Source organism: Metopolophium dirhodum, chromosome 6, assembly GCF_019925205.1.
Source record: "Metopolophium dirhodum isolate CAU chromosome 6, ASM1992520v1, whole genome shotgun sequence".
Taxonomy (NCBI): domain Eukaryota; kingdom Metazoa; phylum Arthropoda; class Insecta; order Hemiptera; family Aphididae; genus Metopolophium; species Metopolophium dirhodum.
This window is the reverse complement of record NC_083565.1, coordinates 35,505,667-35,523,080: the sequence shown is the minus strand read 5'-3', so window position 1 is coordinate 35,523,080 and position 17,414 is coordinate 35,505,667. Positions and strand designations below refer to the sequence as shown.

Below are 17,414 nucleotides of genomic sequence, written 5' to 3'. Positions count from 1 at the left end.
AGTGATCTACTCAAAAGGTACACTTGATGATTACTATATACAGCAGCGCAAGCTCCCAGGTTTTTAATACTTAAACGGTAAATGGTATAAATAGAGCCTTAGGCAACTAAAGTTAAAACTCTAGTATATAATATTAAACAATATGATCGGTTGACGGTTGTCCTGAAATGTTCAAAACATTCATTTTTAGATTCACCATTCACGTCTTAAGAAATATAATATAATACCCGCGTGTATTATTGTAATTAATACAATTTGTTGTTATAGTGGTAGTGTCACCGATGGGTGGCTTCTTCTATCAAAAGTCTCACTCGTATATATTTTATTACCCTTTTCACATTTACTTATTGTTCTTTACAGAATATTAGATTGTAAATATCATATATAGAAAATAATATAATATATCTAATTGTCAATACTTACCTATTGTATTATTAATTGTATTTATATTTGTCTTTCATAGTTTTTTTTAAATAGATATGTTTTTGGGCTGGTTACAACATTTTTTTTCTAACCAATTTTCGAGGCCGATTTTTGTAACGCTTTGTTTATCGCCATTGAAACACATAATCAACTATAAAAAAAAAAATGTAATTAAATTTCTAACAAAACATATTTATGATTCCTTAATTCAATTTTCCTTGCAGAGGAAAAACATTCAGTAGTATACTACATATAATATTTTTTTAAATAGATTTGTAATCTATTTTTGATTATTATTTTTTTCTTTCTCTTTCTTATTTTATTCTTTCTCATATATTGTAATACATTTGTAGGTACATCCTAGATAGGCGTGTTATATATATCTTCAAAAATTAATAATCTTACATTTTATTAAGTGTAATACTCTCTATTATGCTGATGACGTTAATAATATACTTAGGTATATAATAGAGACGAGTCTATAAATTAAACATTATATTACCATAATAATAAAATAATAATTATTATTGCAAGTGTGAGTATTTGTGTGGAATTAATAAAATGTAAAATTGATTGATATGTCTTTTAAGTTTTAAGAGATCTGGTTTGACCCTTCATCAGTATCGGCCTGGCACACCAAAGGCCCTAGGATCAGTTTTTTAAAGGGCCCACATAATGAACGGGCCTTGGGCCCTGTAAAGAAAAATTGTGTCTAAAAATGACGTATGGTTAAATATTTCAATAAATCCTTGGCAGAGTCCTTACTTCCTATATGGACCAGAACACGCCACACAAATCAATTTTACAAGTCCCTAAAAAAAAAACATAAAACGGAGGGCCCCGGCAGGGGTGGAATGGGCCACTGTGCTACTGTATAATTGCACAGTGGGTCGGTGTCACTTTATTTTCCCTGGGCTGGTAAAAAATAATCCACCTGGTAAAATATTATTATTATTGATGACTTTTTTAGGACCTCTTCTACATCTTGGTAAACGATAGTAGACCAACATGACTCCACTCCGCTCAACTAAACTTTTAATATTTATAACTATAGAGCACGAATTTTAAGGCAAAATTCATTATTTTTAGAAATTCCCCGGCAATGCTTTTCAAGTACAACATCCGTTTCATACATTAAAGAATTGAAAAATTAAACTTTTATTTTGCATATTTATCAGTTTTGACGTTTTTTGAGCAATAATTATTGTAATTTTTATATAATTTTGTTTATTTTTACTTTATAGTGCACATTTATATATGATATACATTTTTAGATTAAACTTAATTGGAATATATAATTCAAAACATTTTGTTCCAACCATTCATAATTGGTCAATCGTACTATTTACGACTTTGATACGTCGGTAACAATTTTGTCTATCTACAGTTTAACGGCTGTTATACATGCGTCCAGTAATAAGTAATTGGTAAGTTGGTGTTACATCATAACCGCGTTTATTTCATTAAGTTTGTATTTTTGTTTGCTCAAGAATTGTTAAAACAGTTTTTTGGTCATTTTGTAACGACATTATTGCGGTTAAAATGCATATTTTATGGCATTTTTGATATTTTTAGGGTATGTAAATCCGGGCCCGTGGTTATAAACCCATAAACATTAAACTACCCATTACAATCATCATATGATCTTAATATTAAGATCGGCGCTTCAAGTACAACTAAATAAATAGTTGTACCTAAATAAGTTTACTATGAGTTACCTACTTAAACAATTATAATTATTCCTTAAACTATTGTGTACCTAAGTAATAATGATCCATACATCACATTTATACCTACCCTAAATTTTATCTATGATTTATGATTTAGAGTACAATAAAAATAACAAACAAATCAATAATATTATCTCTAATAAATTTTAATTTTATAACATTTATCACCTGTTGATTATGGTAATTGGTCTGTAACCAAAAGTTAAAAATAAAGTTCTAAAAGCTTAGGTTGTTATAGTACCTATAGGGACGATTTTTTTCAATAGTAAGCGGACTGGGTCCCAGTCCATCCCTGGCCGACACTGATCTTTATATAGGTACAGTAGATAGCTTTCCAGAAAATATTTTGTATTTTGTAATAATTGTCTGTGTATATTGATATTGTATACGATTGCATCGTCCATTCGTGGACCTATTATATTGCATACGTTCGTAGAAAACCTGAACACTTGGAGGCAATATTGTTGTTGAAATTGTCCGAAGTAAGTATAGTGGACCGTGCAGCTGGTGTATGACATATTATTTAATTATTACCTATATACTCATACTGTATAATATTACGTATCCAACGGGTATATTGGAGCTGCTGATTGACACACACGTCAGTCGTTCTATTACTCATAGTAACAGTACCTATTCATAATTAAATAATTAACGTATTTCTTTCTTACCACAGTACCAAAATCTAACGCAATCTTTACTTCTGCTCTTCTACAACAGCGTGCTGCAATTTTCTTTATTTCGTGGAAAATCCAAACACTGCCCCTGCAGGCCTGCAGATCTGCAGTCATAATATTATTACTAGGGCCCGGAATCATATGCACTAAAAACGTACGAAATATGCATGCATTTATGCACCGATTATCGTTCAAATATGCACTTAAAATAAGCAAAAATATGCAAACAAATAATTAAATTAAGAGCATTGGAAATGCGTGTACCCAGTTGTAATGGTCACGTTATATTAGACGACTTTTATCCATATTTTTTGATTTGAAATGAAATCGCGGATTTTGGCAACGATATGGTCTGTTCATATAGGTACATCGAATAAATAGTTTTTCCTTAATGTTGACTCATCCGGAAAAACCAACGAACAATAGTAAAACAAATGGGTATGGAACACTGAAATACAGAAATATGCAGTACACATCAAAAAATGACAAAATATGCAAAGTAAAACTTTGTATATTCCGGATCTATTGACCATAATTCAAACTTGTAGCTTATCCAGCTACTTTTAAGACTGTTGGAAAAAAAATCATGAAAATGCATATAAATCCGGGCCTTAATTATTACCATATAATGATTTAAGAAATATTATACTCTACTAACCGCATGCCGCTTCCGGAGCACGTCGTGTTATTATTGTACCGAACGGTCAAGTCCCCCGACGTGCACGCACTCCAGCCAGGATCTACGCCTCGGCAGAGCACTTGTTTGTCCGCTCGCCGCAGTGGTGACTGGTGAGTGGTAATAGTGAGTGGTATATACCGAAGGGGCCGTGTGTGTTGCGGCGTGGAGCGTTCGGGTTTCGATTGCTCTTCGTGTCGTCCACCGTCCGTCGTCGAACGCGTATCTGCAGACCGCTGCAGGTATAATAATAATGTCTCTAAGCACGCGTATTAAATGAACAAAAAAATATAGTATTAAATATAGGCGTATTGTGATTTTAATCGTTGTTCGTTTGTCAAGACTATATCGATTAGTATACACTTTATTATATTTACGTTTATATATTATAATTATATTAAATCATTATCGTTCGCTGTACAACGTCGTCATTCCGATCGTCTTATATTTGACATTATGTATGCATAATTGTATATTGTATCTATATAAAAATGGCCGAAGTGTTGCGATTACCCGCGGAGGACGAGCGCAAGAGAACGGCACAATCCGCTAGGCAAAAAGCGATCAAATTCGGGCGGACTCTGGTGGGAAAAAAGGCCGTAATCAGCAAAGCCATCGTAGACAGTTGGCACAGAAGAAAAGGACGTAAAGTCAAACCGTAAGTCGCTGCCATTCGTTATTACTACGTTTTGAGAGTATTTTTTTAAGGAAGTATTTAGTATATGATTTTAAAATTACATGTACCTACACCGCACTACTACGACGAACGCGTTCGTGAGAAATAATAATTTCGATAATATCTTGCGTATTTTAATTTATAATAATAATAATTAATAATTGCATAGTGTGGAAATATGTAGTGTGGCGGAATGAAAAAAGTAGATACCTAGGTAGCCAGGTAGGTATACAATTTTTCTGTTGCCTGTTAGGATTGTATGTAAATATTGTCTATATACGAACGAAGCGCAAGTAATTATTTTCGTCGTAATATTTTTAGACTGGAAGGGGTATATAATTACAGTAATTTTATTTTATATTATTCTAAGCGTATAAATACATTTATTTACAGTCCATTATATTATAACGATACAACCATACATAATATTTGGATAATTTTAATAGTTAGATAAATATCAAAGAGTCTGTATAGATATATCGCAGATTTATACCTACTATTTATAGTGATACAAGTTTTATGTATGTACCTATCTATATACCTACTTGTATAGTTGTACCTTAAAATGCATTTGATAATTTTGTATGTTTATATACAATAAATATAATATATAATAAGTACCTATTTAGCTAGATAGATTTATGTACAATATTGTCTAAATTACTATAATACTGTATGTACAAATTAAAGCGTAAACGTAAAACGTAACCATTAGCAACAAAATCAAACATAAAACCATAAATCGATATGTTTTCTAAAATCGTTTTACGGTACATCTACTCATTTTATCATAATACAATATGACAAGGCATACGCGATATTACACTGGCGTCGTAAAGGTTAAATTCTCCTCGAATTTGTAAAAAAAAAAAGGTACACAATCTGTGTCCTTTATATATAGGACGCACCCTCCAAACAGGTTTTATGGGATGCTGTATTATAAACATTCTGCAACAGCTGAAATTGTGTTGTTAAACGTAAAAATATTTTCTACCCGAATATTTAGTTATATTATACGATGGGCGTTGTTTAATTTCGCATACGAGAGTACCTATATGTATTTTAGACTAAAAAATTGAGATTTATCGAAATTGTTTCTAATTTTGATATTATTGTATCGTAATAATTACAGCCCGGAATTATATACACTTGCATATTTGTACTAAGTGTATGCACGTCTAGGGGTTTTCAAAATGTCCACGGTTCATTTCACACCGAATTTAAACACCAAATTTTATATTGCATATTTAGAGGATTATTGCACATTGGTTCATAAAATAATGCATATAACACTCATATTTAATGGGTTTTTAATAAATTACCTATTTTAATTTAAGATAAATACATTTTAGTAATTTTAAAGGAAAAAAAATCGTTGACAAGAATATTGTTAAAATATTGTAATTTTTGCAACAATTCAAGAGATCGGAGCACGTATAGATAATATAATTATATTAACAACAATAAATCGCATACACCCGCATTTCGGCATGCTAAATCATGTTGTTACTTCGACTAAGTTCGACGTGCGCAGCGAATAGGCAGTAACTCAATTTTACAAATTTTTTTTTATAACTATAATAATATTTACATATGATTTTATTTATTTTTTATTTTAATTTTATTTTTTTTAAGTTTTCTGAGAGTTTTAGACATTGTATTTTAAACAATCTAAAATATGAAAAAATGGTGATTATAAAATATTGCATTTTGATTTTTAAAGTATTAAAATTTTAACTATTTAAATATTCTTTTGTTTCTGATAGAATATCTAGTAGGTAGGTACCTATTTTCCTAGGTGTAAAAATGTGTGTTTTTTTTTAAAAAAAAACCCATTTTATAAAGTTTAACATATGTCTTATAATTTTATATTTAGCTACTTTTTCCTTGCATATTTGCATAATATTTGACACTTTTTAAATGCATATAAATCTGGGCTCTAGGTTAATATTTAAATCATATTATAGTATGCGATTTGAAAAATAAAATATATTTTGTTATGAATTCTGCATACATCAAGCACGATACACCATAGTGATACGTATATTATACACATTTTAAATTATTATGCTTATCGTATTTATATTTCAATAAAATGTTGAATGTTATTGTTTAGATAATGAATTATCTGAATATTTCGTATTTTCGTGTCCAATATTATGTTATTATTATCAATGTGCGGTCGGTTGTCACGGTATAGGGTAAACGGAATGAATTAAACATGAAATTAAAATTCGCTATCACGAACACGCACCTGGAAATTGGTTAGCACATTGTTGGATTGACTAAATTATATTGCACGATGCATAATTTATCTTATGACAAATGCATTAATGCAGCTGCCGCGTGTAACCGAATTGAGACATTTTTGTTTTTTATTATAACAAAAAAACTATACAAGTAACGTACCTATATTCGTTATTCGTATACATTATTACATAATATTATAATGGATTACTAAGTTAACTTATTACCCACTATAGGTACTTATAAGAGTAAGGGTAGAATACTTCTATTAATTGAATCTCAATAAGTCAAACACTTTGATAACTATTAGGTAATAATATTAACTATGTCGCTATCCGTTGGCCATCGCATAGGTTAGGTGACATATTGTATGTATTGTCGCATATGCAAAGTATAATAATACATTATATGTTTATAATATTATTAATGCGTAGGTATCCGTTTGTAATAATTACTTACTTACTGAACAGTGAACACTAAAATGACGGGATTTCATCATAATATACTATATCCACTTTTCGCGTTGACGAGAAAACGGTCGATCGAGAACTAATTTCCTACCGCTGACCGATGGAAAATATCGTGGTTACGGTAACCATCTTCAAGAGTAGGTACAGCCGGGTTCACACTACACCGCGTCGTGTAAAATATAATCACACGATACCGCAGTAACCAAAACGATACCATAGCTGAATATATTCAACTTCTGAACTTAAAATTATTCATTTGTTTTTAGTTATCACTTTTCCGATCATAAATGTAACCACACGGTCAAAAGTTGAATATATTCAACTATGCGGTATCGTTTGGTAACTGTGGTAGCCGTGATTATTTTACACGATACGGTGTAGTGTGAACCGCTCTTACCACTAAAGCCGGATTCACAGATACGCGTCATGTGTCGTTTGTTGTATCAAATGTCAATCAAATCGTATTGTGATTGGGCTTTACTTTTTTGTTATCATGTAATAACCACGTTGCAACCGAGTATACCAATAATTGACTAAATTTCAAATTTTGAACCAATAGGGTTACCAGTTGTAACCATAATAACCACGCCATCGCACAACACGACACACGACGTAGCTGTGAATCCGGCTTAACGATGCGACCACTACGAATTTCGACAGTGGTATAAACTCTAGTCTCTACCATATGTTGACCAGTGACCAAGCATCAACGAGCTTACCACAGTATAAATTGGCTGAGGTGACCACTGCAGTCCACATAATATGGAACTCGCGAGTGGAAAGAGGCTATTATACACTGTCTACGTATTCCGTGTAAACCATGTGGTTAACACGTATTACCACAGTATACCAAAATAGTTGAAAATATTCAACTATCGCCCATCGTAACGGTGGTTTGTGGTTATATAAATGTGGTTATTAATGACTTGTGAAATCGTAGTTCTACCTAAACAATATTATTTAATTTGGCGAATGACGAGAAAAATCTGAACACTGACCACATGGCTTACACGGACATGGAGGTAGTGTAATAGCACCTTAAGTTATGTGGTAACCAGTAACTGTAACCCATATCCATGTGGTAGGGTACACAGTTATTGGTTATGGTGTGTTGTATGGTGTTCTGTGTGTAATATGATTCAATACGTATAGGTAACAAAATGTTGGTAACATGCTTCATACAAGTTAAATATATCAAATACCTATTGTGAACACACATCAAAAATAAATACCTAAGGAAAACCTTCGCCGTCTGCCGTCTTCTCCATATGTCCGTCCGACTCATCTATTCTCTCGATCAAACAGTTTTTTCGTCACCGTCCGTAAGTGCGTATAATATGACCTGCAGTGCTTGGATAGTTGAATAATTGTAGGGGGAAGTGGAGGGGAGGGGCGGCGGAGCACTCCTCCTTTTTTTACAAATATTACAGCGTTCCCCTTCTTATTATTTTCTAATCAAATTTTAATCCTCGCACATTTTTTTATATTTTTGCATCCCCCTTCTGTTTTTTTTCCAATTCATGCACTGCAGCGTACCTATAACATGTGCAGTGCGTCTGCGAATTTCGATCTGTTCACGCGAACGTTTACGAAATCATCTCAGCTAATACCGCGAGTCTTGCTGCAGTTGAACCTCTAAAACCTCTACCCCGAAGGAATTTGTCGTCTGTTTTCCGAAGAATACGTGCCAACAGGTTGGCGCGTTAAGGTAAGACACTAAGACGTATTACAGATTCTTGAAGGGATTGACATACAGCTCGTTAACTTCACCAAAAAAAAAATATTGTCTAGCATGGATGATGAACGACTATTATTAGTTATTATTTCATATTATTTGTTTGGTTATGGGTTAAGTTGACGTAGTGGTGTATGACTCATAAGTTATTATAACAATATTTTTTTTTGTAATTTAAATTATACATATTTATCAATATTTATACATATTACAAAGACAAAATTACCTAATTTATCTACCTTCTTTAAGCTGACGCTTGTGGTGAAGGCAGAGAGTTGAATATATAGATTATTAATATATTAGATTTAACATTTTTATAATTTTAAATAACAGACTTTCTTAGTATAGGTACAGTTAAAAAATAAATTAGATTAGAAAAAAAACAAAAGATTATTGTTATTATATAGATAATTTAGGCTTTATATTTACACAATATACATTATACATTGTTAAATATTAAATACATGATGTAAATAAGCATTCAAGTATAAGTTTTTTAACATTTAAACTATTAATAATTTAATAAATAATTTAATATTATAATAATATTAAAATAATTATTATATAATACTATATAGCTGTCCCGTCCGGTGTTGCCTATGCCAAACATTTGTTTTTAAATATATTTGTAAGAAAATGTATAATATGCTATATTTGAATATTTCTACTAGTTGGTAATTATTGTAAAACAATTTAATATGTAACCAATGACAACCCAATAAAAAAACAACAAAACTGAATGACAACAAAAAAAAATGCATGTTTATGACTCAGTGTGACCTACCATTTGGCTACAAAGAGGGGTTGCTATAAACACGCTACGATAGTATTAAGGTATCTATTGGTACATTTTTAATTGAAAACAGTAGTTTATGAGTCTATTAATTAGAGACAGACAGACCAACATCCATTTTTATATGAAAAGTGATTTTTTAATCCAAATTCTGACTTTTAAGTTTACCCAAAGACCATACTTTAAATTTCTGATATTTTTTGTACTACTCAAAGATTGTTCTGTAGGAAGACAAACTTCTATTTTTCAAATGCGAACTTGCAAATTATTTTGCAGATGATTTTCTTGAATATTGTTCTGTACTTAATACTTATCTAAATCAAAATTATAATGTGTAGTTTCCGAGTTATTAAAATGTTTATACTAAGGTCTAAGGATAACAATCTTTAAAAACGGTATTTCAAAAAATATAAACAATACATATTGTAGTATTAGATGTAGTATTTAATAATACTCTTGGACCATTTCTAGAAATTATTTATTTTGAATTTTGATAGATCATATGATTGTAAAATCATACAACTCTCCATATCTCTACTTGTTCCATTACCATACCATAGTATCCTTGGTACAAAAGTTATATAACTTAAAATTTACACGGTCAAATTTTAATTTACATCAAAATTATTAAAAATATATCTGCTTTTCCTATTAGAAAATCCGAAGTTTGTGCTATCACAGGATCATCCTCAAGTGGTACAAAAATCCTCAAATATTCAAAAATATGGTTTTCAGGTGCGTATTTAAAAATTCCAAGTATCAGAATTGGAATATATGCATAATTTAAACACAAAAATAAATTGAGCATGCTTAACAAAATCACATTGTATATAGATATAGCTATAGGCAAGCCTGGGCATAAACTAGTTAAAAAGTTAAAGTTAAGTTAATTTTAACATTTTTATTTGACTTTTTTAAAATTTAATTTCAACTTAACTGATTTTTATTGATATAAACTTAATAAATAACGAGTTAATTTTAATCAAATCCAAGTTACGATAATTTATAAAATATAATTAAATAATTAATACAACACAATTATTATTGATGTTACATGTTGCGTAAACATTTACTTTTTATTATTTTAAACCATATTACTGTAGGCTACTTATAAATTAAAAAATAATTAAATAAATAACTTAACTTATATAATAGGTAATTTAATTGTAAGTTTCCTTATAACTTTTAACTTAACTGAGTTAAAAACAAATTAAAATAACTATTAACTATAAACTTTTAAAAAAATTTTCTATTGACTTAACTTAACTCAATTAAAAATTATCATTAACTTGTCCAGGCTTGGATATAGGTAGGAATTAGGTATTTTTAAAAAAAACTATTAAAAATACCCTGTAGTAGAAAAATGAATGACTACTATAGTAGTATTAAACGAATGGGTGATGTAGAGGTAGTTACGCCCCCCTTCCCCTTGAACATGTTTATTTATTTCAGGTATATAATAAAATTGTGAAAAATATATTTACACTACATTATAAATTATAAGCCATTTAGCCGGCCATTATTTAATAGTAATATTAGTATTGACTACTGATAAATATCGAACTTATATATTTTATTGTGTATATTAAGGTTAGCTGGTCATAACACTTCCCCCCTTGAACATTTCTGGCTATGCACATAGATCAAATCAATTGTGAGGTGGATAAAAGTCGATACCTTCTATACAGCAGAGCGACTTCCCCGTTTTTTTTACTCATTGTGTTATGATTAAAATGTAAAATGTATAATAATATTTACAACGGTCTGTCAATCAACGACTAAAAGGTGGAATTGATTAATTTTAGATTCCGAGTGAAGTTAAAATTGCGTGGTTCGCATACAAATGTGTTGTTTATTTACAGTCGTTATGGTAATTATTTTTTATCAGAATTGTGTGTTTACTTGCGCCTTGATATATGCATATATAATATACACGACCACTCATTTGACACTAACGTGTTGTGTTGTATGACTCTATTCTATCACGGGGAACAAGATAATTCGTAAACACATAACTATAATATTGTCGTCAATTATTATCACTTGTTGTGCGCAATATTTGTTAGAGCACACGACATGGATATTATATTATTATATTGTATCGGTATGTCATGCTCGTTAAGTTATTTTTACGAGAATAATTATTGTGGTCGGTATAACGTTGCATAGCCGCATAGGTATATACTAGTGTATAATGTAAGTACGACTATATTATGATTGTTTAAAGTTATTTTTAAAAACAAAATCAAAAAGTAACCAAGCCGGATTTAATTGACACACGTGACGATGCATAAAATTACTTATATCAATTTGGTTCTCGCTAACCTCTCGCAGTTAAACCTATACATAGTTTATAGACCATGGACAAAAAATTAGTGAACGGTTTCGGGATTGGTTGTAATACTCTTAATACTAATTCTCCATAGGCACACGTTCTGTTTAAAATTCTAAGGAGTGTTGCAATTATTTACCCAAAGTTTTACACCTCCCAAAACATCGACCAAAAAACAAATCCCTAATTGCTTATCACTGAATATTTTCTATATTTTTAACATTATTTTTTGTTTTTTTCAACGTTTTATTAAAATATTTAATTATAATAACAAAAAAAATTAGCAGTTAATAACAAAAATAATGACAAGTTCTATTTGCAGAAATTATTTCTGAGAAATTTAAATTAGCCACAAAATTGCATATGAAAAAAAAAAATCATAATATTCAAAGAGATAAAATCCTATATGTAAGGTTGACAAAATTGTTGTTAACACCGCGGGCCACGGAGCCGACATGATCACCTTGTTAAATTAATAATAGATACATATTTGTTTTAGTTTGATCAATAGTACAAAATCAATTATCATTATGCATAATATACTATAATTGTCATCACAACATTCAATATGAACTATTGATAAAACGCTGGTGACAAAACATATACTCACTAGTCGCTACAGTAATATTATTTTGTAAATACCCTTTACCTTTACCTTAAAATGACTATAGTATACTATAAGTATAATATACGTATAGTAAATACTACTAGATGAGTTTTATTGTTGACAATATTATGTTATTATTAACTATAAAATGTTAATTTTTATAATTTGGTTTAAGTAATTAAATAACTTTTAAGGTAAACTTATAGGTAAATGCAAAAATAATTTGTAAAAAAATAAAAAATAAAATCATAACATTTTATTTATTAATAATATTTTAGTTTAAAATAGATGGTGGTGGGGAGGGGTGCTAAATGCAATTGATTGGAATTATAATTATGATTGGAATAAATACTTGACGGTATATTATTCATTTTTAAGGTTTTGACGATCAATTTATTGTGAGAACTAAAAACTTATGTAACTGAAATATTAAACATTTTCTATATACACTTTACGTATTTATAAGAAATATTCAAAATTAATTAAGTGCATCGTTAATAGGCAGTTAATACTTAATTGTTAGTACCTACACTGTAGGACGTATATTGTAAATAATTTATTAATTATTAAAGTATAATAGGTACTACAATGAGTATAATGCATTACATTTACATTTATTTCTATATTGCAGTACCTATATACTTACACAACTAGATATATATCTTCTTACTTGATTACAGCGCAGAAAGCAATATGTACCGATTGCATAGTATGTATTTAAAAACTTTCCTAGTACACAACGCTAAGTACAACGGTTGAACGGTCTAAACTGTTAAACAAGAATAGAATAACAATAATGGACAACGAAAACTAAAAAAAACTATTATTGTATTGTGTTTTTCTATACCTAGTAATACTATAATGGTATACTAATATTATACTATTCGACCATTCGTCGTACTCGTACAACAGATTACAGCCATACCACATTAGCTGTAATATTATTTTCATTGTCTTCTATCGACCTTCAAGTAGGTAGGTACGAATTTAATTTTTACCAAGTAGAAAAAAAAATATTAAAATCTGTTCCAAAACAATAATAGTAAATTGAAATTACACGAAAAATCGACCTAAATTAAAGCCGATTTTAATCTCGTTACTCAATATGTTTGTTGATAACATTAGACCTATTGTAGTTGGGATTTTTTTTTTATTCGCGATGTAACCGGCAAAGTATCTACGTAGTCGAATTATTTTTATTTATTCGAATACTTGGGTAGGTTATCTACTACCTAAATTTAATATTTTCATTTTTTCAAACATTCAATTGAACGTAAAGTTCTCTCCCACTTGAACATTCTACGATATTATATTTTTGAATATTACCACTAAATTTATAATAAATTATGGTTTTCGTGACTCGTACTGACAGCTATGAGCTATTATTAAACCGCACAGACGAGACGTCAACAGACAGTACCTACCTACCTTATATATATGGAATAAATGTCAGTATTTCACTGGTTAATTTTTTCTTCTTAGGGTCACGACTTATACGATATCGTAATTATATATGACACGAAAATCAATTTAAGCTTTATAGGTTCAAGGACCAATGGATGCTTGAGAATAAAAAACAAAAAATACGCAAACTATTATTATAATTGATAATATATGATAAGTCATATATTCCATTATTGTTTTTCGTGAATTTTTTTTAAACGCATCTAACTATAGACTATAGTTGAATAGTTTAAGTATTATTTAATATATTATGTAATAACAAATGATAATGCATTTTCCTGTATTATATATTATAGGTACTTGAGCACTATATTGTACTAAGTATGTATAATAAATAATAGTATATTGTAATTTGTAATAAAAACGTTCATATTTTTTTTATATAATTATATACTGTATGAACTCTCATATTTTATTCGTCGACAGCAGCTTTTAGAGTCTGAGTGGAACGATGAATGAATTGCGATGGTTTCATAACGATGTGTTTTTTTTTATTTCTGTGTCTGTAATCATGTTTTGTAACAGTTAAAATGTTTCAATCTCAATTTCAAGGTGGTTTTTTTTTAGCAAATTAGATCTAGAGAAATTAAACAATAACAAATGACAGTTCCAAGGAAATTGCAAAAAACCAGATAAACTGAAATAATAAATTACATATAAGCGGGATTGTTTACGCAACACTACCAGTTTTGCAATTTTTGCTGGGATTAAAAAATAAATAACCGTAGAAACTTGACATTTTAATCATGCAATTATTATTTTAGCATTTTATTGATATAACATAATTTTCAAAATATTTTGGCTATTTTTAAATTATTATTAAACATTTGGTTTTTTTTTTCAAATATGAAGATCAAGTTCAAAAAGCTTGAAAACAAAGTTCTTTATAATAGTTTTTCTTACTGGAATTTAAAAAAAAAGTTCAGCGTAAAGAGTTACCTATATATGGCTAAAATTTTAAAATTCTAAAATGGCCTGTTTTTGAGCTATGTTCACCACGACATTGGATATGATTACTAATAAAAGGAGTTCTCTGGTCCTGACATATCAAATCGTTTCTTTATTGAATGTAAATCTGTGTCAAATGTACCTTTATTATATTTATTTAATGTATCTATTTTTACTGACTTTTTTCCTTCTGACTAAAGTATATATATATTATAGTACAAACTGTCTGAAATAAAATGCATTGCTTGAAACAGAATATAATTTAAAATATCATATACCCGACATAACTAGCGCATAACTGACACGATTACGGTACTTTGGTCTTTGGTACATGCTATAATATGGTACGATAGTGACGCAGCAGTGTGCATGAACACGGAGAAGTTTGTTTTCGTCTATGATTCCATTTAAACACGACACAAATACCATCGCTAAATAAAAATTTAATTTTTATCTGGAATACAATTATACTAACCATTTTAAGTCTTAACCATTGATCATTTTCATTTCATAACAGTGAACGAAAATCAAAGGGTGGGGAGGGGGGGGGGTTAACACCCTACCACTTGTGTGTGACATGCGTTTTATATTTTAAAATAATTGTAATAAGAATACAAGATAATATTTCAGAAAACCAATTAGATTCATTGATTTACATTCGTATCAGAAAATACATTGAAGTTGAAGTTTGAAGCATTTTTACTGCTCCAAAAGTCAAAATGTGGTGACAAAAAAAACACACTATTGTAAAATCAATACATATTATATAAGGTACATCATTTATAAATACAAATACCAAAGTTGAAAATTTAAAAATCATATCACATATATTAGCACATTACTTGATATTTTTTCTCTACAAGAAAAATCTACGAATCATAAATATGTTTTTGTTATTTTGTTAATGAGTAATAATCGTGAATACGAAAACCTTACGAAAAATTGGTCAGAAACATACAATTTTCTAAACAATAAGGTTCCATAAATTAGGTACTTTATTCACTATAATATCATCAAATAGCTAAACCTAGTAATATCATAGGCTGACTGACCGTTTTCGCTCAGAATCGTTTTATCATACAAATATACAATGATACTATAGGTATATCATTGAATTCAAATTAAGAATACAAGATTATTTTTTAGACAGTAATTTAGACAAAATTAATAAATCAATTAACAATATACAAATCATAAAATATTTTGAGATTTCAATATTTTACGATTGTAGTCATACCAGTGCACTTGATAATATGTTTTATAACACTATTTTTTTCTAAACAAATTATTAGATGTGCATGTGCAGTGGCCAGTGAGATTGATTTATTATATATCTTTTAATGTGTAGTATATATTATACTTTATGGTGATAGATGATTTGGCTCTGTTACAACTATTCTTACAAGAACATGTATAATATGTAAGCATATTATGCAGATTAAAAGAGTAATTATGTTATTTTATTAAAATATAATAATATGTTAATCATTAAACGAAGTATACCTACATATTATAACTTAGGTTATATTATTGTACCTAACGAGGCCCGGCTCAAGGTGTAGGTGACATAGGCCCACGCCTAGGGCGGCACTTAAGCGGCACTTTAGTAAGAGGATGGCATTTTCAAAATACTGATAATATTATATTTAAATTCGATTTTGCCTAGTTCACTATTTTCGCTTGAGCCAGTCCTGTACCTAATTGCCTGAGTATCATACATTCACACTATCATAATATACAGTACTTGTAAAATATCTATTCAAACCATTGGCGTAACCAGAATTATTTTTGGGAGAGACGGGGGCAGGTAAAAAATAAAGAGTAATATTAATTGTAGTTTATACCACGCAAGAAATAAAATATTGGAAACAATTAGGAAACAAAAAAAACACATATTATTATCATTGCGTAAAATAATAAATACATTCATCGCTCCGCTCAGAGTCTAAAATTAGTACGAACAAGTGTAATTATTTTACACAATGAATCCTGTAAACTGGATAATAAAAACAGTGGTTGTGGTGGCCCAGCCACTCATAAAACAAATACAGTCAAATACTTAGGTCTTCATATTGATAAGCAGATGACTAATTTAAGAAATTTTTTATGTTTTTAAAAATCTAAAAAAATATATTGAATAATAAGCTTAAACAAACTGTATACTATCTATTACAATCCAGTACAATTTATTCTTGCACATGGAATTGCTTTTTGGGGTTTGCATATCATGTCAATAAGTTTGAAACCACATTAAGTTCATTACTTAAATATTCATTTAATTTTTCAAGACTATTCCCTACAAGTTCTCTATACAAAAAGTCGGAAATACTTAACATTAATTCCCTTAATTTATTGTGTGTATGTACCTTATTGTTTAAGCATAAACATACTATATTACTACCAATACATACTCATTCTACTCGTTATAAGCAAAATACTAATTTAATAATTCCTGGATTAAGAACCAGTTTTGCTCAATCAGGACCTGACTATGTATTTGTAAATTTCTGTGTCAAGTTCAAAATTAACCCTAATAACTTCTATTATTTACTAATCATTCAAAAAAAAATTATCACTGCCATTATTTATAATTTTAGCTTGGCATAAGTCATCCCGGTACTCTTTATTACTGTCAT

General features: G+C 29.4%; 1 protein-coding gene and 1 long non-coding RNA gene across 3 annotated transcripts in view; one reads left to right on the top strand and one right to left on the bottom strand.

The window, feature by feature from the left end:
* Window positions 1-429: 429 nt before the first annotated feature.
* On the bottom strand, window positions 430-3,780 carry LOC132947351 (uncharacterized). The gene is made up of 4 exons (XR_009664901.1): window positions 3,489-3,780; window positions 3,095-3,278; window positions 2,825-2,976; window positions 430-574 (listed from the first exon to the last, which is right to left on the bottom strand). It is a non-coding gene; the product is annotated as an uncharacterized LOC132947351 (long non-coding RNA).
* LOC132947345 (protein unc-13 homolog 4B) overlaps window positions 3,780-17,414 on the top strand; it is a 55,682-nt gene continuing 42,047 nt past the window's right edge. Inside the window, exon 1 of one of the 2 annotated variants that reach the window (XM_061017610.1) lies at window positions 3,780-4,164. In XM_061017610.1, the coding sequence (XP_060873593.1) occupies window positions 3,998-4,164 (167 nt within the window). In that variant the 5' untranslated portion in view covers window positions 3,780-3,997. Of the gene's footprint in view, window positions 4,165-8,473; window positions 8,608-17,414 lie in introns of those variants that run through there. The other variant, XM_061017614.1, reaches the window with a different exon arrangement.